Source organism: Gossypium arboreum, chromosome 13 (genome assembly GCF_025698485.1).
Source record: "Gossypium arboreum isolate Shixiya-1 chromosome 13, ASM2569848v2, whole genome shotgun sequence".
Taxonomy (NCBI): Eukaryota; Viridiplantae; Streptophyta; class Magnoliopsida; order Malvales; family Malvaceae; genus Gossypium; species Gossypium arboreum.
In genome coordinates, this window is record NC_069082.1 from 109328182 (window position 1) to 109351986 (window position 23805).

General features: G+C 33.1%; 2 protein-coding genes across 2 annotated transcripts; one reads left to right on the forward strand and one right to left on the reverse strand.

Annotated features, from left to right (window-relative positions):
• Nucleotides 1–13084: 13084 nt before the first annotated feature.
• LOC108462725 (zinc transporter 11-like) lies at nt 13085–14509 on the forward strand. Its single transcript, XM_017762637.2, has 2 exons — nt 13085–13602; nt 13681–14509. The coding sequence occupies exons 1-2, from the start codon at nt 13143–13145 to the stop codon at nt 14211–14213; spliced, it is 993 nt and encodes a 330-aa protein (XP_017618126.1). The 5' UTR covers nt 13085–13142; the 3' UTR covers nt 14214–14509.
• A 749-nt stretch (nt 14510–15258) lies between these two features.
• Nucleotides 15259–18689, reverse strand: LOC108461555 (uncharacterized). Its single transcript, XM_017761423.2, has 6 exons — nt 18241–18689; nt 17363–17717; nt 16882–16966; nt 16081–16167; nt 15753–15992; nt 15259–15624 (listed from the first exon to the last, which is right to left on the reverse strand). Exons 1-6 carry the CDS (start codon nt 18402–18404, stop codon nt 15548–15550), a joined length of 1008 nt encoding a protein of 335 aa, XP_017616912.1. The 5' UTR covers nt 18405–18689; the 3' UTR covers nt 15259–15547.
• Between the last annotated feature and the right edge of the window lie 5116 nt (nt 18690–23805).

Genomic DNA, 23805 nt, shown 5'->3' on the forward strand with positions numbered 1-23805 from the left:
TTCCTGGTGATGGATATTAAACCTTTATACAACTGCTTATTGAGGAGGCCCTGGATACATCCAGTAGGGGCGATGCCTTCATCACTGCACCAAAAGTTGAAATTGGTAACGGAAGTGTGGTTAGTGACGATAAATGCTAAAGAGGACATCATTGTATCGGTGACTAGTGATGCTCTGTATCTAGAGGCAAACGATTAAGCAATCGAATGTTCCTTTCAATCTTTGGAATTTGTGAATGAGACATTTATCATTGAAGGGAATAGGATCCCAATGCCCACGATATCCAAGACTACAAGAATGTACCTGCAGTTAACTATTGGGAAAGGGGCCTTACTGGGAAGAAGACTCGGGAGACATCTCCAAGGAAGGATTGAGGTACCGATTTGAAAGAGAAACAAGACCGCTTCGGCTTAGGATTTAATCCGGATGCGAGACAGAAAAAAGAAACTGAAAAAGAAGTAAGAGAGAAGGAAAACACGGTTGAATAAGGAGGAGATCAAGTGGGAACCAATAATCTTTCCCCATATATCAAAGACTTTTGTGTCTGGAGAAATCATTCACCCTGAGTGAGAGACGCCAAAGAAGGAAGCTATAGAAGGAACGTTGGAAAATTTGGACATCAACACCACATATGAAGAAGAGACTAGAGGAGAAAATTTTTTAAGCATTCGCCCTTATGAGCCGGGAAGTGTTCTGAACAATTGGACTGCGAAAGAGATTCCTGTAGTCTTTAGAACTAACACAGAGTAATAATCAAAACACACTTATTGCTTTAGGCCTAGGAGTAATAAGAATCCTTTTTGTGAAATAGGTCTTCGTTCAAAATCGTTATTTTAATAAAATGCATCTTTGCTATCATTTTTGAGCAGATATAATTTCATTCTTTTCATTTGTAATTACATTACGCAAATAATTATTCTTAAATTCTTTTGTTCTTTGGATTTTCCTTCAAATATTCTTTTATTCTTTATTTATAATCATACCATACAAATAATTATTCTTAGATTCTTTTGTTCATTGGATTTTTCCTTCGCCTCCATAACAGGTTCCCAGATATCAACGATATGAGTGACGATGCTAATGACTTAGAGTCTCTTTTTGAGAGAGATATGTGTATGGATGATTCTCAGGGTTCTGAAGATGACTTAGATTGTGACCTATCTTCTGATTTGTTGAGGATGGTAGAATAAGATGAGAAACAAATCTTACCTCACAAGGATTCAGTAGAAATCGTGAGTTTAGGAGAAGAGAAAGAAGTGAAAATTGGAGCTGGTATCACTGCAGAAATGAAACAAGACCTTATTGAATTACTTCAAGAATTCAAGGATGTTTTCGCATGGTCATACCAAGACATGTCCGGGTTAAACACTGATATCGTGGTACATCGACTCCCCATAAATGAAGAATGTAAGCCAATTCAGCAAAAACTCCGAAACATGAGGCCCGACGTCTTGTTAAAACTAAAAGAAGAGGTTAAAAAGCAGTTCGACGTCAAATTTCTAAAGGTGGTAAAATACTCAGAATGGGTAACCAACATCATCCCCGTCCCTAAAAAGGATGGAAAAGTATGAATGTGTGTAAACTATAGAAATTTGAATAAAGCCAGCCCAAAAGATAACTTCCCACTGCCTCACATTGATACCTTGGTGTACAACATAGCGGGTTACTCACTATTCTCCTTTATGGATGGTTTCTCGGGATACAATCAGATAAAGATGGATCTTGAAGACATGGAGAAGACCACATTTGTAACCGCGTACAGAACATTTTGCTACAAGGTGATGCCATTTAGACTGAAAAATGCGGAAACAACATATCAAAGGGCCATGGTAACTCTCTTCCATAATATGATGTATAAAGAAATCAAAGTTTATGTTGATGACATGATCGCAAAGTCCTGAATAGAGAAGGAGCATGTACAAGTCTTGAGGAAATTGTTCTTAAGATTGAGAAAGTTTTAGCTAAAACTCAATGTAGCAAAATGTACCTTTGGAGCCAAGTCCGAAAAGCTACTAGTGGTTAGTGAGAAGGGGATCGAGATCAACCCCGATAAAGTCAAAACCATACAAGAGTTGCCTCCGCCGCGTACTCAAAAAGAAGTTTGAGGATTCCTAGGAAGGCTAAATTACATCACTCGGTTCATTTCACAACTAACCGAGAAATGTGACCTCATTTTTCGTCTCCTTAAGAAACACAACCCATGTGTATGGGACGAAGAATGCCAAAAGACTTTCGACAAGGTCAAACAATACTTGTCCAATACCCCGGTGCTGATGCCACCCAACTCAAATAAGCCATTAATATTGTATCTGGTGGTATTTGAGAATTCCATGGGATGCATACTCGACCTGCAATATGAGTCGGGAAGGAAAGAAAGAGCTATTTACTATCTTAGTAAAAAATTTACTGAATGTGAGACAAGGTACTTACCAATCGAGAAGTTATGTTGTGCATTGGTTTGGACTACCTGAAGGCTAAGACAGTATATATTGTATCACACCACTTGGCTTATCTTGAAACGGGACCCTCTAAAATACATGATGGAGTCAACAGCTTTAAACAGAAGGATGGCCCGATGAAAAATTCTACTTTCCGAATTTGGCATAGTCTATGTGAGCCAGAAAGCTGTAAAAGGGAGTGTAATAGTAGATTTTTTATCCACTAGAGCTTTGGAAGACTACAAGCCCTTAAACTTTGATTTCCCGAATGAAGACTTGATGTGCGTTGCAAACGCCGAAGAGGACGCTCAAGAAAACCACCCTTGGAAGTTAAATTTCGATGGAGCCTCAAACACAGTAGGTAATGGAATCGGGGTAGTATTGGTGTCCCCAAATACAGATCACTACCCCTTCACTAGCAAACTAGATTTTGATTGCACCAATAACATGTTAGAATACGAAGCATACATCATGGGTATCCGTACAGCCATAGAACGAAAGATCAAAATGCTAGAGATATATGGGGATTCTGTAGTAGTAATCTATCAGCTTAATGGCGAATGGGAGACAAGAGATCCCAAATTGATCAATTATCAAAAAATAGTTTTGGAGTTAATTGAGAAGTTTGATAACGTCACTTTCCACTACCTCCCACGAGATGAAAACTAGATGGCTGACGTCTTGGCTACTCTAGCTTCTATGGTCAAAGTAAATAAGCAAGAGGACGTGAAGCCTATTCAAATAAGTATTTATGGGGCTCTGGCTCATTGCTACAATACTAACGAGGAAGAAGAAAAAGATGATCACCCTTGGTATTACGATATATTGCGATATGTGAGGAATCGTGAATACTCGGACCAGGCAACTGAGAATGATAAAAGGACGTTGAGGAGACTAGCCATTAACTATGTCTTAAATGGGGAAATCCTATACAAGAGAAGAACAAATCAAGTACTATTAAGATGTTTGGATGTTAATGGGGCTAAGAAAATTCTAGAAGAAGTCCATGAGGGCATTTGTGGGACACACGTTAATGGCTTTACCATGGCCAAGCAAATTATGAGATTTGGTTATTACTGGTCCACCATGGAAAGGGATTGTATTAACTATGCCAAGAGATGTTATAAATGCCAAATCTATAGAGACAATATTCATGTACCTCATTTGCCTCTTCACATTATGACTTCTCCATGGCCTTTCTCTATGTGGGGCATGGATGTGATTGGGTCGATATCGCCAAAAGCTTTCAATGGGCATCGATTCATCTTCGTGGTCATCGATTACTTTACTAAATGGGTGGAAGCCACTTCATATGCTAGTGTCACAAAGTCGACAGTCAACAAGTTCTTGAAGAAAGAGATCATATGTCGATATGGAATGTCAGAAAGGATCATATCAGACAATGCTCTGAATTTGAACAATAGCACAATAGCGGACTCATCGCCGTATCGCCCAAAAATGAATGGTGCGGTGGAAGCAGCCAATAAAAACATCAAGAAGATTGTGGGGAAGATGACTGAAACTTATAGAGATTGACATGAGAAGTTATCATTCACCTTCTATGCTTATCGAACATCTGTCAGGACCTCTACCGGGGCAATGCCTTTCTTACTGATTTATGGAATGGAGGCAGTTTTACCCATCGAGGTTGAGATTCCTTCCCTCAGAATTTTGTCGGAAGTGAAATTGGATGAAGCAGAATGGATCCAGTCTCGATACGATCAGTTAATTTGATTGTCTGATGTACCAAAAACGAATGATGCAAGCTTATGACAAAAATGTTCGCCCTAGAGAATTCAACAAGGGAGATTTGGTTTTGAAAAAGATCCTTCCAATACAAAAGGATTTTAGAGGGAAATGGATGCCAAACTAGGAAGGAACTTATGTGGTAAAGAAAGCCTTTTCCAGAGGAGCATTGATTCTAGCTGAGATGGATGGTAAAAACTTGCCCAATCCTGTGAACTCAGATGCCGTCAAGAAGTATTTCACCTAAAAGGGAGAGGCCAAGGTGAAAACCTACAAAGGGCACTTTGAGACCTTCTAAAAAAAAAGAAAAAAAAAGAAAATAGAGAGGCCAAGGCGAAAACTCGCAAAGGGCACTTTAAGACCAAATGGGTTTTAAGTTGAAAACCCGAAAACGGGCGGCTCAAATTTCAAAAATGGGGCATGTTGTAATCTTGTCATTTCTAAATTAACAAGAAGGAGGAACGTTACGTCTTGGGGCATCAACAAATACTTTAGATCTCCTAAGCACATATCTAGCTTGAAATTGTCTTCGAGAAGTTTGAACAGAGAGAAGCTTGTGCTGCGATATCTGGGGTATCTGTTTTTATCTTATTCATTTTGTACTTTAGCAAAATTTACTATCTTGATTAGTTTGTCCACTTCAAGTATTTTTCTCAATAAAATTATATCTTGTTCATTGTGATAGTCTTTTCAAGCATTTTTCATTGAAATAATGATCATTGGACTTCTAATATTCACATAAAAGAAGTTCTGCATATTACTCTGAAAAGTTTCTAAATGGTACAAGAACTTGAAACAGGACCACTAGTTAGAACTAACCCAAATTCAAAAATTAGAAACATTGGAGGAAGGATAGTCCAAATTACGATTATCTCTTCAAATCTTCTATCAGAGATACTATATGAGTGAGAAGGCACAGTAGTGTATCAGTGATAGAACCATTGATGAACAACAAGCAATGACAACCCAAATATTAAAGGGATCATTCTCATGACATTCTGCATTCATGCAAATGCCATTCATACACATCTAGTTAGGAGCATTCGATTCATTTTGATCATAGCATCCTGATCGTTTGGCATAATCATAGGCCCACCAAACAGATTTTACAGGTCATGTTTCCCAGAGAACGGCGTAACAGACTAGTGAAACCACAAATCCTATAACTGTAAAATTGTAGTAGGACAGATTAAGTCATCACGGCGAATTTTATCTTTCTAAAGTTGCAGTGAAGCAGATTGAAGCCACCAGCCTTATCTCTCTGAAATTGCAGCGGAGTAGACTGAAGAAAGCAAATCTTATCTCCTTGAAGTTCCAGCGGAGTAGATCGAAGCTACAAATCTCTTCTCCCTGAAATTACATTGGAGTAAATTGAAGCCACCAACCTTATCTCCTTGAAGTTTTACCGAAATAGATCGAAGTTACAAATCTCTTCTCCCTAAAATTACATTGGAGCAGATCGAAGCCACAATCCTTATTTCTCTGAAGTTACAGTAGACAGGATAAAAAATACAGAAACCTTATCTCTCTAAAGTTGCAGTAGAGCAGGTTGAAATTACCAATTCTTTCCTCCTTGAAGTTCCAGCGGAGTAGATCGAAGCTACAAATCTCTTATCCCTGAAATTACATTAGAGTGGATCGAAGCATTAATTCGTATACCTCTGAAGATACAGTGGATTGGAACGAGGTTACTTAAAGAAAAAGAAAAGAAGCACCGAGAATCAGCAGGTCCAGGCAAAATTGACCCTTTTATAGTCTTTACTCCATTCTCATTACACGACAATTAGCAAAGAAGGGCAGCTGTAATAGGCCCAATTTGCTCGGGCCCATACAGATGTAAAAATTAAACCTAAATAAACATTTTTTTGTTTACAATCCAAATTAAAAATTACAAGCCTAAATATAAATAAAAAGAAGCAACCCATATTACAATAGCCCAAAACAAAAATTAACCCAAATAAGCCCAAAACCCAATCATTTTCAGAACCCTAGGGTTCCCTTGGCTCCGATACCCCATGTACGGCCGCCAGCTACCCTCGTCCGCACACCCGTACACCACCAAGTGCCAGCAGAACACCTCCGTACCTGTAAGAGAAGACAAATAAGCAGCAGATGAAAAAGGAAACCAAAAAACAACAATAGAAATTTGATAGCATTTGTTGTAATGATTCGGCTATAAAGCCAAGGACTTTTTCATTGTATGAGGGTTACAAAAAAAACACATACGTATCAATCAAAAAACAAAAAATACAAAGATTTTCAAAGGTAGTCCCTTTCTCTTATTTTCTTGATTCTCAAAATAAGTATAAAGGAATAAAAGAGAAGTCACTTGTTCTGCGTGCCTCGCCACCATTGGAAGCCCCTTTTCATTGATGAAAGCCACAAGAAACCCTAGGTTTCGAACAGGCTTCGAAGAAGGGGAATACAAGATGGTTAAAACATAAGGGTCGAATCCTTTTTATTATTATTATTTATTTCAGAAGATTGCAGGTAGATCTAGGCTTGTTTAAAAAGGGGAGAGGGTGCTTTTATTTTCCAACGTGGTGGAGCCATAGCAGAGTGACGGTGGAGCGATGGCAGAGCCACCGCGCTAGCTCGCAGGTGTCCAGGCTGGAGGAAAAGGGGACGAGAGAGAGCCTAAGGGTGCTCTCAGTCTTTTTTTTTTTTAAGAAAAGGGGAAAATGACCTTTTTTGTTTTTTTTTATATTTATATGAGGATTAATACGGCGCCGTTTTGGACTTAATTAACCATGACCAAAACGACGCTGTTTTGAGTTATGCCTGAGATTCGACCCGAAACCCGCCTAGGATCCGCGTGTTTTTGGACTGAGGGTCTATTTGCGCCCTCAGTCCTTTCGCTTTTGAGGAGATTCATAATGTGGTCCTTATCTTAGTCTTTTTATTTTTTGAATTTTCCCCTGTAATTTTTTTAACTGTTTTAATTTGTTCTTCATAGTATTTGAGAAGACGGGCACCTAAAAACGGTGCCATTTTTGATGACCCGAGGATCGATTCGGTTTTGTCCAGTAGGGATCCACGTGTTTAATTGTTGTACTAGTCCCTCTGATGTTTAGATGGATTATAATCTGGTCCTGTCCTATTTATTTATTTTTTATTTGCCCTACCTTTCTGTTTAAAAGTTTCAATTTAGTTCCTTTTTTGCTATTTTTGTTATTTCATTATTAAATTAATTAATTTAACATTATTGTCATCATTGTTACGTTTATATTTGCTTGTCATTATTATCATACCATCAAATTATTTAGTTTTGCATTATAATCATTATTATTATATTTCTTTTATATTTGTTTACCTTAAAATTTTTATATACATTTATTTTATCTTACCATTTATTTTTATATATATCCTTTTATATATAATTTTAAAACTTTAACTTTTATTTATTCCATTATTATATTACTTTTATTAATATTATCATCATTATGATTAATATTATTATTGTTCAAATAGTTTTACACCATGTTTATTCATTTATGTAATATTAGGTCTTTAACCGTTTTTTTTCTCTTGTGTTTGTTATGTTTATTATTTGTTATTTTATTTATGGTTTGTTTATTTTATTTTATTCTTGTGCTTCTTATTGTCTTTTATATCGATGCATTTATTATTTTGTTACGCATATTAACAACGTGATTTATTTTTATATTTTACTACAAATTCATGTCGCATTAATTTTTACCGGAATTGATAAAAAAGGAAAATTTTCAATAATAAGGTAATATTTTAAATTTAGGAAACTCGAGAAAATCGTACCCTAACTTACGAGGTTTCAATTTTTCTCGTTGAACCTAAATGACCAAATATCCTTTTAAATTTCTAAATATATGAATTTTCAATAAAAAATAAAGGCAATATTCCGGTTTTAGGAAATCGAAAAGGTCGTGCCCTAACTTACGGGGTTTTCGATTATTCTCCTTGGATCTAAACAACCGAATATCCTGTCGAAAATCAAAGTACAACTTTTAAAATAAAAATATAGGCAAGCTATTTTCGAAGGTTCAAACGATGTGTCCTAACTTACGGGATGTGACACTTGGTTATCTCGAGATGAGAAGGCCTTTAAATGCTTGTTTTGATTTAATCAAGTTTTTATTTTCAAGAAACGATTGCATTTTAAATTCTTTACGAGTTTTCAACTTTAGACGTTAAGACATTAATTAATCAATTAGATATCAATTTTGGGCGTTACGGGGGTGCTAATCCTTCCTCGTACGTAACCGACTCCCGAACCTGTTTTCTTGAATTTCGTAGACTATAATTGTTGTTTTAATAAATCAAAACGTTTTATTAAAACGATCAGTCACAAGGTGACCCGAGCACACCTCATAAAAAAGGATTGGTGGCGACTCCTATTTTTCATTTTCATTTTCAAAATAAAATGTCGACCCGTTTTCAAAAACAAAAATGGTTTCGATAGTTTAATTTTCATTTTAGACCTTTGACTAATTGCAATTTAAGTCCCTAAGTCTTTGACCAATTAAAAACTATAGTGATAAAACTTTTACAATTTAGTCCCTATATCTAACTTAACAATTAATTCAAAAAAATTATTGTACCAAATTCTAATATACTATTATAACAACTCTATACATATTTAATTTTTTAATATTTACAGGCCTGATTTATAGAAATAAGATTCTGAAACTGCATTTTTAGAGACCACTGAAAATCAGATTATTACATTATTGGCTAAAACAAACATTAGACCAGAAAACCGAGTCCAACAAGGACTCCTTATGCCACCCACCTTACTTGCTTGTGCAACAAGGGTATTCCCCACATGCGGTAGCCTTACTTTGACTCTAGTCAGTCTATCTTAAACCTTGCATTTATACCCAATTACATAATTTACACAAGCCCTACTTTAATTCTTTTAAAATCATAACGATTTTACTGTATAAAAATGCATGTGTGACTTTATTCAATTAATTTTATTCATTTCAAATAATTAGATAAGATGATCCATTTATTCTTCTCCACTTCAGATTCATCATTTTATTTTTATCTACTTCAGATTCATCATTTAATTAATTAATTAATTAATTAATTATCTAAAGTGAGAAAACTAACCCCAAATCAGTCTAATTTTTAAACTAAGAAGACACCTATAACTCCACTGAATAAATCCACTGAATCGTTTCTTCATGGTTTATTGTTCCTTACAAGTGTTTAAATTAAATGCAATCCCTTAAAGAGTCATGTTGAGCTAATGGAGCTATCAATTGGATATATATATATATATATATATAGTTAAGGATTAAATAATTTGTAATTAAATTTTGACTCTTCACAAAAATCTTTTATTATTCTATTAAATTATTTAAATATCATTTAAATTAACTAATTTTTTCTTCCAACATCATATCTAAAAAAATATTTTAACTTTTCACAATAACAATATCAAACACTTAAAATTAGCAAATCATAAACTTTCGCAACATTTTTCCACCACACTAAGAAAGAAGAATTAAACCTTAATAGACCCAACATAAAAATTAATTAAATATTATGCAAGATTTAACACAAAAATAACAAATGCGATATAAACATCTCAATTTTTATGATATAAATTATAAATATTATATTATGCAGGTGAAAGGGATATAGATACAAGAATCATACATGTAAAAAAAAAATCTTAAATCTCACTACTTTATCAGTCATCCATTTTAAATTTATTTTAAGGTTGTAATTTTAGTTGTTTAATTTAAATAAAAATTAAAATACATAAATATTTTTTATACATTGTTGTTTTTCAAATTATTAGTTTTTAATTGGTGTCGAGTTAACTCTTAAGGTAAATTCAATAAAAAATTTAAGTAATATAAATAGATTTCACCGTTTGAATTAGAAAGACAATACAAATAAGGTTAAAATATGCCACAAATTCTTATATTATTCACAAATTTAAAATTTAGTCATTATATTTTTATTTTTAAAATTTAATCCTTCAAAATTCTAGTCTAATTGTTACACTATTAATTTTTATTAAATTTTTCGGTGTGACATATTGAAATAATAAAATACTCACTTGATAACAATGTAACTAAAAAATTATGTTGTAATAAACATAAATTTAACAAAATATTTTAACAATATTAATAAAGAGTTTAAATTCCTAAAATAAATTTATAAGAACTAAATTCTTAACTTATGAAAAATACATAGAATTATGATATATTTTAACCAATAAATAATTCTTAAACCCTTTTGTATGGTATTAATAGCAACATGTCATACATATTGCTTAAGTTGTATTTTACTTGAAATATAAACAATAAACTTCAAATTTAGTTTAAATTTGCTCATATTTATAAATGGATAATTTTAATTCATTTAGACTTATTTTTGTATATTCTAAAAGATGTTATCTTTATTCAATTTTAATAATTATATATTTTTATTTTATAATATTTTAAATAGAAACAATTTAATATATTTTTATAATGTTTTTGAGAATTTTTGAAGGCAGTGTAATAGATTTTGGCCTAACATATGCCAACATGGGGAGACTATATGCGTTTTAGTAGTAACAACTTGAATTCGATGGTTGTAACCAGCGACGAGGTTAGAAAAATATTTTAAAGAGTCGAATTAAATTGTAATTTTATTATAGTAAAATTATAATTTTAAAATATTAAATTAAAATTTTATCATTTTAAGGAGAATAAAGTATAATTTTATCTTTTTATTTATCTGTTTCTTAATATTCAAGTGGCTCTTTCTGAAAAAATTCATCATAGTGTTTTGATTTAGAGTTAAATGCTTAAAGGGATGATACATTTATAATGGCTTAAAATATTAATTTTATGTTATATAAATTATAAAAATTAAAAACAGACTGAGTTTTGGCATGTTGAAGCCAAGCTTTTATTTCTCAGACTAATATTTGATTCTAACAAATAAAGTGTAGTTTAGTTTTGGGTTAGCATTATTGATTAATTTATTGCTCCTCACATCATATATTGTCTGTATTTTGTTGGTGTTATTCAAATGAATCACCTTCAAAAACTTTTAACTCTTCCTCAAATATTTGACCATCATTATATTAATCTACATTTCTCTATCTCTTTTCATCAATATACATATATAAGAAAGAAAGAAAAATTCATCAACATCATTAAAATAAATTTTCATATCAAAAATTTTCAACCTTGGTGAGTATAGCTCGATTCAATTTGAAAAAAAATTAATTTTTTCGAATCGAATCGAATTATTTGGTTTTCTTGAAATTACTCAAATAAGTAATTCAATTTTTGAATTTGAGTCAAACTAAATTTTACAACTCAAAATAATAAATTGGTGTTAGTGCCCCATGGACCCCTAATAGTTTCAAAAATGTACAAATTGATCCCTAAAAAATTACAAAATATTTATAAAATATTTTTCCAAAAATTTTATAAATATATATAAATTAAAAAATTAAATATATATATATATATATATATATTAAAAACGTATAAAATGCTAAATTATATATCTTTATAAAATTTCTAAAATGATTAATTTGATCTCTCAAACAAATAAATTATCAAATTAAGTTTATCATACTAATTATCTTGCTTTTTTCTCTTATTTTGTTTTAAAAGAGTTTTCAAATATATATATATATATATATATATAGTATTTATGTTATTTAACTGGAATTTATTCATATTATCAACAAGATTTCAATATAGTCTATTTATTTTTTAATTTAATTCGAACAAATTTATTCGACTTGACTTAATTTGAAAAAGAAAATTCAAATCGAGATAGGATGATAAATAGGACTTATTAACTTGGCTAATTCAAAATATTTTCATTCGATTCAATTGAATGTTGACCCGAACAAATATAATTAATGCAGTGTGTGATAAGCATGAATGAATAGAATAATTTAACAACTTAATTATTTGTGAATAAATTATTGGTTTAGTAAAGTTGAAGTTGAGTAACGTTAATTGAGGTGGATTTGGAGTTATTTAATATTATGTTGTAAGTCGAAATCATTTGTATAAATTAATATATTTTTTGTTGAGAACCATGTAAGAAAGTAATAATTAAGGTTGTTATGATGTAATTTTTGTCCTCAAATTATATTTCGTTTTGCAAGAAAAAGAAAATCTAATCTCCCAGAAGAAAAATAAAATTAATAATGCTTAATCATAATAAATATAATCTAAATCAACAAATGTTATATTTTTAAGGAAAAAATGAAAATTTAAATTTTGAAAGTGGTAATTGTTAAAAGAGATCAAATTTTTGCCGCCTCTAATCCTATGGCCTTAGGCCTTCAATTAAAACGCATCCCAACTATTGTTTTGCTTACTTTACTATATTTGTGGAACTCCTTTAAATTAGGGATTCCATTAGTTTGTAAATCATTTTAGTATCATTCGTTGTTGGAAGTAAATAATTTATTGAACCTCTTTTTATTTAATACTGAATAGTAATTTGTTGAGTTTATTTGTTGCCTCATTATCTGGTGTCCTAACAGAAATGAAAAAGGAAAATACCAACTTTCACTTTTTAGTGTGTAGTTGCGACGTCCGGAAGGTTAACACGGGCATTGACTCTTCTTTAATAAAATTTTTTCTATTTAAACTCATTTATAATCTATAAAATTTTAAATTTATATTAATAAAATTATATTTTAACTCTCAATAAAAATTATAAAAATAATACTTTAAAAATTATAAAAATATAACTTAAAAAAATTTAAAAATATAAACTATTAAAATTATAAAATTATATTATTACTATCCTAAAATATACAATTTAATTTCCTCCATAAAAAAAAAATTCCTTCTAGTTAGTCATTCTCTTTTCTTTTGTACTACAGACTATTCTCTCTTTCTGTATATAACCTCTTTTTTATTTTTGACAGCATTACTATATAATCTATTTAACATGCGATAAACTGAAAACCCAGATTTTAGTTTCAACTTGTTTCAAATGAAAGTGTCGAGTTTTCTCTTCTTCCTCTTCCTATACCTTTCTCTTTTCCTCTCTGATACCTCCCATGGCGGCAGTGATGATGATAATGATACGGCAAGCAATAAGAGACATAACCTACGTTCTAAATCCTTGGTTCTGGTCAAGATCTGGTGCTTGATTCTCGTGTTTGTAGGGACCTTCATTAGTGGGGTGTCGCCCTATTTTCTTAAATGGAACCAGGGTTTTCTGGTGTTGGGAACTCAGTTTGCAGGTGGGGTTTTCTTGGGGACTGCAATAATGCATTTCTTGAGTGATGCTAATGAAACGTTCGAGGATTTGACGACTAAACAATACCCTTTTGCTTTTATGTTGACTTGTGTTGGATATTTAGTCACAATGGTGGCTGATTCTGTGGTTTCTTATGTATATGGCAAGGGAAAGGGTTCATCCTGTCATACTAATGATTTGGAGCTTCATGGTAAGAAAATTGTTTATATATATATATATATATACTCATTATTCTACCTTTTCACCTCACTTCTTGCCTAAATTGCAGGGACAGGCACCGGGACAGACGCTGCCTGTGAACGGTCCTCATCGCTCTCATCTGTGAGTTCTTTCGGGGATAGTGTTTTGTTGATAGTTGCCTTGTGCTTCCATTCGGTGTTCGAAGGCATTGCCATCGGAGTTACGGAGACCGAAGCCGATGCATGGAAAGCCTTATGGATAATCTCATTGCATAAGATATTTGCAGCCATTGGAATGGGAATAGCACTGCTCCGAATGATCCCCGACCGTCCATTTTTGTCATGCATAGCCTACGCGTTCGCATTCGCCATATCGAGTCCGGCTGGTGTAGCCATCGGGATCATACTCGATGCCACAACAGAGGGTGTTATGGCTGATTGGATATTTGCCATATCAATGGGGTTAGCCTGTGGAGTGTTCATCTATGTATCCATAAACCATTTGCTATCTAAAGGTTATACGCCCCATAAGACAGTTTCAGTTGACAAACCTCATTACAAGTTCTTGGCTGTCTTGTTAGGTGTTGGAGTGATTGCTGTGGTAATGATTTGGGACAATTGAACTAATAATTTTCAAATTTGGTACATTAGCAGTTTTTTTTTTTTTTTTTGTTAGTATAGAATTGAACCAGGTAGATCAAATTAAGTTTGTTTCTAGTCTTCTCCTTTTTATATACAAAGAGTTTGTCTCTAGTCTCTGTCATAGTTGCTCGCGTTCGGTGATAACCCCTGAGGGGTTTAAGTTATGTTGGCCTAAATTTTAGGATTTGACTCGTGTGTTATTTTACTTTTTTCTCTTCCCTTTTTAATGTAATTAATTGTATTGAAAAAGAAAATTATAGTAGCTTGTGTTAAAAACCAGTATCTTAATAGTCTAGCTTAGAAGCCAACTACTCGGGTCAACCATCAAGATATCGAACTTAACAATGATGATCCAATTGCATTTTCGTTCAAGCTGAATTTAAATTGCTTGCGAGCATGTTTACACATTTTTTAAGGATGAGTTAGGTTGGAAGATAAACCTCATAAGATGAAGGGGGGTCGGATGCTCTTTAATTACTATAAGACGCATGTAAGCCTAGGATTGAAGGAGCATGTGCTCCAACATGTTCTATTATGCTTATTTCAGTAAAATGTATTATTACAAAGAAATAAAAAACTTCCTAAAGAAAATGAGATGAAGAAGGAACTCCTTAAAAGGAGAATACCTACCTCTGTAGAGTTAATTTGACTAACTTTGTACTAGGTTATTGTGGTGTGCGATTTAATTACAAGAGAACAAAAAATCAAACTGTATCGATGGGTTTTCCTAACCTAGATTGCTGTCGGGTTATTGTCAATTGTCATCATTTGCATTTTATTGGTTTTCACAGAGCTAATTTTCAGGAGGGGAAGATAGAAAATTGTTTAAGTGGCTTAATCATACGCATATGATGGACATAGATCTGGAATCTAATTTAAAATGACGAACAGAACTTTGTTAAGTAAGGACAAGTAGAGGAACCTGCCAAAACAAGATTCAATGCTTATTACGCAATTCACTTGCTCTCAATAACGTCAAATGGGTTTGGACAAAACGTCAGATTCAACTGATGCTGTAATGCCACTTGTCTTCTCAAAACATGATTTATTTTTAATCCCAAACATGTTTTTGCCTTTAAGAAATGAAACATCAAAACTTATCAGATACAGTGCTATGAAAAGTTCAATGTTTAAATAACCGATAAAGAGAATTGCCCCCATCAAAAGGGAAAAAGAAATTCGGATTAGCATTTTGAGAATCACTTCTGCTCCCCAAAAAACCCAAACTACAATGAAGAGTGTTATTATTGGTAAAATTTCATTGAATTCTCTGAAAAGGTGTACTAAAATACAAATGTGAAATTTGAAGGTGCTCTAGAGGTTCACATGAAAACCTTTCTCCAGGCAAACTGATACTATTATTGGCCCGGCCAAGTCTCCGGCAGCACAGCCTGTAAAAATAAATGCCTACTTCAAAATGATGCAGTTGTAAGACATGTTAAAACTTGAAAACAAATTTGGGGTTGCAGTAACAGGCAACTATTAGTCTATTACCAATCCGTATAGCTGGCTTACTTACCGATCCATTGACCAACAGAAGGACGGAAAAGTACAGCACCAATCCCAGCTCCAATGGAAGCAAATACCAACGATGCTCCACACCTGATGGTAATATCAGAAATCTTCTTTCCAAGAAATTTAGTTTGCTCTGTTAGGTTGAGTTCATCACTCTCTTCAGAGTTTGTTTTGCGACAAAAGCATCGGTAGATTTCAATACCAGTTTGAACAAGTGCCGCTGCCACAACTCCAAGCAGGTGACCTGAATAGATATTGGGGGGAAAAGGAAAGATGTTACAAAGCTAAAGAAACTACATACAATAAAGTGGAGGACATATAATGGTATTGACCTCGAAAAGTAGTTCTGCTAACTCTGAAGAAGTAGACTGTTGTAGGCAATCCCCTTTGGGACTTCCGGACAGCTGATTTCGGAACATCTGTTTATGTAGCCAAAATCATTAGCAGCTTATAGCTATAACCAGAAAGAGGCTTTTGAATAATAATATCAGTGTTGTCAAGGTGTGCACCTAGGGGCACCTGCACCTTAGCACTAGACAACAAAAGCACCTAAAACCCTTTCAGGCGAGGCTCATTTAAACTAGCACACACCTCTAACCTAGGCGTGTTTTTCTGTAAGGACGCCTCATTTAATTTCTTTTATTTCACTTTTTTCATAAGATGAACTTTTAGAAAGAGATGGTATCAAACTTCTTAATATTTAAGTATTCAACTATAGGCATAGACCATAAGTAAATCATGCATATAGACTAATAAAAAATACCATGTTTTATAGATACACTAGACCACACTTTAGAGTTTATTAAATGCCATAAGCTTTACAAATACACACATGCATATGGATACGGATACATACAAGGACTCACACATATACATATTGTGCTTTACTTCACTCAGGCTAGAGCTATTTTTGCACTTTGTGCCTGAGGCAATATAAGGGTTTTGGCGCTTAGAGTGCGCCTTATGCCCTTAACAACACTGAATAATATTGAAATGTATTTCAATATTCGAAGAATATTGATATTATAATAGTAAGAGTAACAGCATTTCTTTTCCCTTTTAATTCACAGGCAAGATAAAGAACAACCACTGACCCACTAGCATGAGTTTGCAGAATAACAGACAGAAAGTACCTTTAAGGAGTTTCCATGCCATGCGCTGTGAAACATAAATAACAGCAAGTCTTTCAAGAACCCGTCTTGTCGTTACAACAGTGGTCTGAGTAGTCATAAAACATAATGAAGTTCAGATATTCCTTAAAAGTTAAAACAGAAAACGATTGTCTCAACTGGAGTGCAATGTGGTTCAAATATGGAGATCCAACAATCTACAACAAAAAGACTTTGGTCTGGAGCTTAGATTTGATGAACACCACTAAAAGAAGAACCAAACATATTTGTCATGTGTAAATATTAACTCCGTATATGTTTATTAACTTTAATTGCTGACATTGATGAATTATACAAACATCTGGCTTTTTGCTTATCACTTGTTGAAAGAACATAAGAAGACTTCATGTAAGCTAGGAACAATAAAGAGAGAGGCAGTTGAACAGTATCAAGCAATCTGCAGATTTCAGGATATCAAGGGAAAGACCAAAAGAAAACAACTCACCTCACGGATTATTTGCTTCACCGACTTTTTAAAGGGAACAACTAAATCCACATGTTGTTCTTTAGGAGTGTCCTGCAGGAAATCTTCATCATCCTCTTCTACATTTGTGGCAGGCTCCAACAGAGGCAAATAGAACATCAGAAATGACCTCAAAGTTGTCATAGCAAATGGCCTCAACTCAAAAGCTGAATAAAGAGGCTTCAATTCAACCTTATACTCCTTCACAGCGTATTTGAGAGCATCATTTTTTAAGTTCTTAACATTCTTAACAATATCTTCAGATAACCTTTGTACATTTGAAATGTAATCTTCTGGGAATGCCGCAGCAGCATCACAATGAGAAACCTTGGGATTACTGCAGCAGAATCACTAGGCTAACAGTGTCAAATTTATGCACAAACATGTCACACATTTACATCAATAATTTACTAAGCAATTATAACAAAAGGAGCCGCCTAGTACAGTAACAATAACCAAAATCTGAAACTATTGAACTATCCTAACATAAACCCAATCCTCAGCGCTGTCCATTTACCGATAAACAAAGCAAATACAGGCATTCTTACAGGCACAGATGAAGGCATGTAGCCTTCAGAAAATACATAATACATGTACACATGAAAAATGTATATGAAACCGAAAAAAAAAAAAACCCAATTGCCTAAATTCAATGAACAACCATTATCCAGTCCAATCAAATTATCACTGTTCACTGAGCATCAAATTCAGTCATGACTCGTGCATACACATACGGACGATGAGAGGACCACTAATACGTTTGCCTAAATACCATCAACAGCCAAAATGGTTCTGCTAATCACCACTGTCAACCAAGCAAATAACAAAAGAACCACAGAAATACACGGATATGAACATACCCAAAGAGGAACCTGGAGGCAAAAGGGGTTCCAGCAACGACGGTGGCGGCGGCTGATGCGGCGGCAGCTGAGGCAGAGAAGAACCCAGAAGAGTGGAAGCTTTCTTGAGAGCAAAAGCTTGGGTTTTTCCTGTATAGATCTAGCAATATTGCTATCCCCGCCATTGTTGTTTAGCTAAAAACAATAAACAAAACAGGCCCGCTTTGGTTTATATCACAACCATAGCAGTGATCAGCTCTAGTTGTTTTCTACCGTTTGGTTTTCTAGGGAAAGGTCGAGGCTTTGAGGGTTTTTTAAGCTTTTGATTAGAAAATAATTATTAGTGTTAAAAGGATCCGGGTTTTGAAAGAGAAATGGAACTTTTAAGTTTCCTTTTCCCTTTTCTTTTTTTTAATTATAGAATTTCCTTGCTGGTTGGGTTTTGCTTGTGTTTAATCATAAAATTGGAGGTAATAGTTAGAGGTAATCAGGGAGCATACCTTCTAAGCTCTTTTAAACTCAATTGGAGGGTGATATTTTTAATGTAATCAAACTTATAATACTCATATTAATTAAATTAAAATTTAAATATTTTTAATGTTTATATCTATTATGTGTTTTAAATTACATAATATATAAAAAATAATATAATATAAAACACTAATTTTTTTACCCGTCATATACCTAATTGAAATTTTAGATTTTATGGAAGTTAAAATGTATCACATTACAAATTATTTGTTATTATTTATAAAATGGTTGTACTTTAATGTATTACACTACAATAATTATTTATCACCATTTATTAAATTTATATGCGGATTTTTAAAAATGTAATTAAGAAATTTTTTAAAATAAAAACATTTTTTCCTAAATGCTGAAGTTTTAGTATGTCATACATTATATATTGAAATAGATGATATAAATTATTTGGAAAATTAACATAATTTAATTTAATAGGTAAAGAAATAAAATTTAAATTTTGTACTAATGTGTAAGTGCAAAAGAGATGAAAATCAATTTAAGTTCTACAAATAGTCCGAAAAAGTTGTCTGGTATCTCTTTCTATTTAAATATTTTTTAATATATTACTATTCCTTTATAGACATCTCATCAACCTCTTAACCTAATTTTTGAGTCTAAAACTCCATTAGAAGTGTACCAAATATTTTTTCTTTTTTTAATAGTATTATTTTTTTTAAAAGGTAAATTCATTAATTCATTTAGTGAATGGAACTATACAACTCAGGAAAAAAATAACAAATACTTGTTGTAGATAATGAAGAACAAGCTCTATCAAAACAACAAAGGCTTTAGCCTCAGCATCAATAAAATATCATGATACATTGACAATTGATTTTGTCACAACTCAAGCATGACATAGCCGGAGTGATTGCAAGCACTTAATACGTTAAGGAAATTAGCTCCAGATGGTCTAAAGCGACAAGCAAAAATCGACAAAAGAATCGAGCATTCACCAAACTAAAGAGGATGACAACAAAAACATTCCTAAAATGACTTGTACAACTAAGGTTACATGCATAAGCAATACTAAAAAATGTGCTACAAGAGCAGACAAAAAATTTTAAAATTGATAACTTATTAAACAATGGAAAAACAAACAAGAAACATATAAAACTTAAGACAACACGAGTCTAAATCGACTCGTGAAATATTTATTATTTTAAAATACTCTCAAAATAGAAATAAATTAAGAAGCTGACAAAGAGTCACCCACTTTTAGCGAACGATAGGTGCCGTCATCTGTCCATCACAACTTATGAAGACAACAAAGATACTCACAAATTAGATCTACAAACTGGAAAGAGAGAAGATATGTGAAGTGAACTAGAAAAACAAAGAAGGAAATGGTTGATGTGAGGGAGAAAAATGAGGCCAATTTATTATAATAAAATTTAGAGAAAAAAAAGCAAAACAAAATAATTATATGAAAAAAAAAAAGTTTGTAGGGTTTTTATTTTAATAGTATTATTGAATATGTAGAATGCCATTATTTTAAATTTGTAAGAAATGCATTTATTATAAGAAAATTTGGAAATTTCATAATTAATTTTACTAATTTTAAGCATTATTTGCACAATTATTTGAATTGTAAAAAGAAAAACACCTTTTTAAAATTTGTTAATATATTAGGGACTGTAATTGTAACTATGGAGAAAAAAATTCGAAAATGTTGAAAATGGTGAAATGAAAAGGACTAATAAGGTAAATATAAAAAGTGGAAGAAGTCGGTGATAACTTTAAAATGAGGATGGGGTTTATTATGCATCTGCATTCCTTTTTTTTCATTTCCAAATTCGGATGTCATGCTCTTAAAAGGTGACAAAAAAATGGTGTATTTTGTTGTTAAAACTACCTTATAAATTATGATTTTATAACTTTAAAACACCAAATTGATATAAAGGTAGATGTATGAAATTATAAAATGTAATATAAGTTAAATCCAATCTTTTTAATTGAAATTTACATTTCATTTATGTTATAAAAATCAATAGTTTTAGAACTATAAATGGGTAAAATAGTTAAATGAATGCAATGATTTAAAAACAAAATAGATATCTTATCTCATGGGATGCTAATTGTTAATATATTTAATTATTAACTGAAAAAATCAAGAATATATATATTTAAAAGATAAAATAATTATTTAAAATTGTAAAAATTATTGGATAAATAAGAAATTAAAATTGCTTAAAAATTGGATATGTGAAATCACTTGGTTCACATCCATTTGCAATACCATCAATATTTGAAATTAAGGAATTTGATGAGAGTGAATTTATGTTTGCAATTTTATAAAAAAAGAATTCAGATCTACCTTCCATTTAAAAATTACATAAAAGAGAGGACATTTAGAGTTTTAAGTCTACCTTTTGGCACGATTTTCTCTATCTGCCTTTTGGCACAATTTTCTTCTTTTTTCCGTCCTATTTATTTGTTTGATTCTGATTTGTCTTTTCTTATATACTTCAGTTTTTTTTATTGGTTGTGAGGTTCTGCTTTGAAGTCTGTCATGGAGGAGGAGTTAGCCAATTTGAATTTATTGGATGACGAGGAGGAGGCGTTCCAAGAGGAAATAGCGGTGGTAGATCGGAACTATCAGTTTTGCTTAGTGGGGCGCTGCTTAACAGATAGTGTTGTTCATTTTCCTTCTCTACGTAATACTATAGCGGATCTCTGGCATCCAATTGGAGGGATTTGCATCACGGATCTAGGAGGCAAACGGTATCTATTCCAATTTTTTAATGATGTTGATGTCCAAATGGTAGTTGCTGGTACGCCGTGGTTCTTCAATAATCACTTGATTATACTGCAAAGAGTTCGAAAGGGAGAACACCCATTAGATTTGGCGTTAACTTTTACTAATTTCTGGGTACAAGTTCATGAATTACCTTCAGGCTTAATGACTAAAGCTATGGCCAAACGGTTTGGGGATTGATTATGATAATTCCAGTCCAGTTTTGGGGATTCAAAAATATATGCGCATTTGTGTTTGTTTGGATGTAACTGCCCCATTAAAATGTATAAAAAAAAAGATTCAGATTGGGAAAACTATGACTGTGTATGCTCGTTTTAAATATGAAAAGTTAAGCCTGTTTTGCTTCATTTGTGGAAAGTTGGGGCATGGTGAGAGTTACTGTCCTTTTCGTCTTAAAATTGAGCCATTAAAAATTGTCTTTGGCTGGGATTTATCACTGCGTGCGGTGTTAAGACTACGGAATACGGTGGTGAGTAGGTGGTTGCGAGAAGCTGACGGGTCACAGTGTAGTGATAGAAATATGGAGAAGAATACTGGGCGGAATTTAGGGGGAGATTTTAGAAATCAAGTATCTAATCCTAATTTAATTTCTTTGGGATCAAATCAACAGTATCCCACTAATGGACAGAGTAATTGCCGTAATTGGAGCAAGGGTGATTCAAATATTGCTGAGTTGGAACATGGGCCTATGGATCTGGTTTTGGAGGAAGAAAATAACCTAATAGCTGCGTTGGAAGGGAAAAAAAGGCAGAGAACTGTAGAGGGTGGTAATGATATAGGAGGTCCTTTTGAATTAACGGCTAGTTCTGGTGGGCAGAGCAACCGAGCACTATGAAAATTTTAAGTTGGAACGTTCATGGTTTGGGGAGACCACGAACTGTTAAAAGGCTCAAGAATAAGCTGAGAGCCGTTAATCCCTGAATTTTGTTTCTTATGCAAACAAAATTATGTGCTAAAAAAATGGAGTTGGTAAGGTTGAAGTATGGGTTTGAGAATGGAATTGAGATTGGGGCAATAGGAACTAAAGAAGGGTTATGTTTGGGTTGGAAAGGAAATTCTTTGGTGATCTTGCTTCTCCTCCTTTCATATTGATGTCGAAGTTAATGATAATGAATGTGGCAAAGGTTGGCAGTTGACGGGGTTCTATGAGAATCCAAACAGTAGGAGTAGAAATGCTTCTTGAAATTTACTTAGGCAACTAAACCATGATCAAGATGTCCCTTGGGTTGTTTTGGGAGATTTCAACGAGATTACAAATTCTTTCAAAAAAAAAAGGTGGCCGACTTAGATCAGTGCATCAAATGAATGATTTTTGAATGACTTTAGAGGATTGCAGCCTTAATGATTTAGGTTTTGTTGGACGGTGGTTTACATGGGAAAGAGGGAAGTTTTTAGCTACAAATATAAGGGAACGACTGGATCGTGGAGTAGCTACGCTGAATTAGGTGAATCTGTTTCCAAGCTATCAGTTAGAGTATTTAAGTCATTCCTTTTTTGTTCACTATCCCATTCTTTTGGACACTATGCGGATAAGAATGAATGATCATGGTAATTCTGATAACCTATTTCGGTTTGAGGCCAAGTGGTGTTTGGAAAGTTCTTTTGAGGAGGTGATTAAAAGATCGTGGGCTGATTCTTCAGGAAGTGTGCTGTGGAAACTTGAGAAATTGGGTCATCAGTTATAGCAATGGAGCAGATCCAAGATTAAAGAGGATAAGGAGAATCGCGTGGCTCTAGAAGATCGATTGAATTGCCTCTATAATCAAGAACCTTCTGATGAGATTTTAGCTGAAATCACGGATGTCCAATTAGATATTAACTTGGAGGCTAATAAGGAATAACTTTTTTGGGAGCAACGTGCCCGTGTTAACTGGCTGAAGAATAGAGATCGGAACACCAGTTATTTTCATAAGGTAACTGTTCAATGCCGGTTTCGTGGCCACATTTCTGAGTTTGTGGATGAGAATGGTAGAAGTTTGTCTTCAACTAAGGAGATGTTAAGGTTTACTTCGGACTATTTTATTAATCTTTTTTTGGCTTATGATATGGGTTCGGATGAGCATTTATTCAGTTTAGTTGAAAAAAAGAGTTACTGATAGTATGAATGAGACCTTGCTAACACAATTCATTGAGGAAGATATTGTTAATGCTGTCAAGTCAATGCTGTCAAGTTTGAAAGCCCCGTAATTTTTTTCCAAAGATACTGGTATATTATTAGGGCCAATATATCTATTTATTGTCTTTCTATTCTGAATGGTGAAACTGCATTAGGAGATATTAATAAAATACGCATCGTTTTGATTCCT

Coding starts and splice junctions, on each gene's coding strand:
- LOC108462725 (XM_017762637.2), top strand. CDS start 13,143: ATGAAAGTGTCGAGTTTTCTCTTCTTCCTCTTCCTATACCTTTCTCTT. Junction 13,603..13,680: donor TAATGATTTGGAGCTTCATG/GTAAGAAAATTG, acceptor CCTAAATTGCAG/GGACAGGCACCGGGACAGAC.
- LOC108461555 (XM_017761423.2), bottom strand. CDS start 18,404: ATGGCGGGGATAGCAATATTGCTAGATCTATACAGGAAAAACCCAAGC. Junction 15,993..16,080: donor TAGCAGAACTACTTTTCGAG/GTCAATACCATT, acceptor ATATCTATTCAG/GTCACCTGCTTGGAGTTGTG. Junction 15,625..15,752: donor TTCTGTTGGTCAATGGATCG/GTAAGTAAGCCA, acceptor TTATTTTTACAG/GCTGTGCTGCCGGAGACTTG.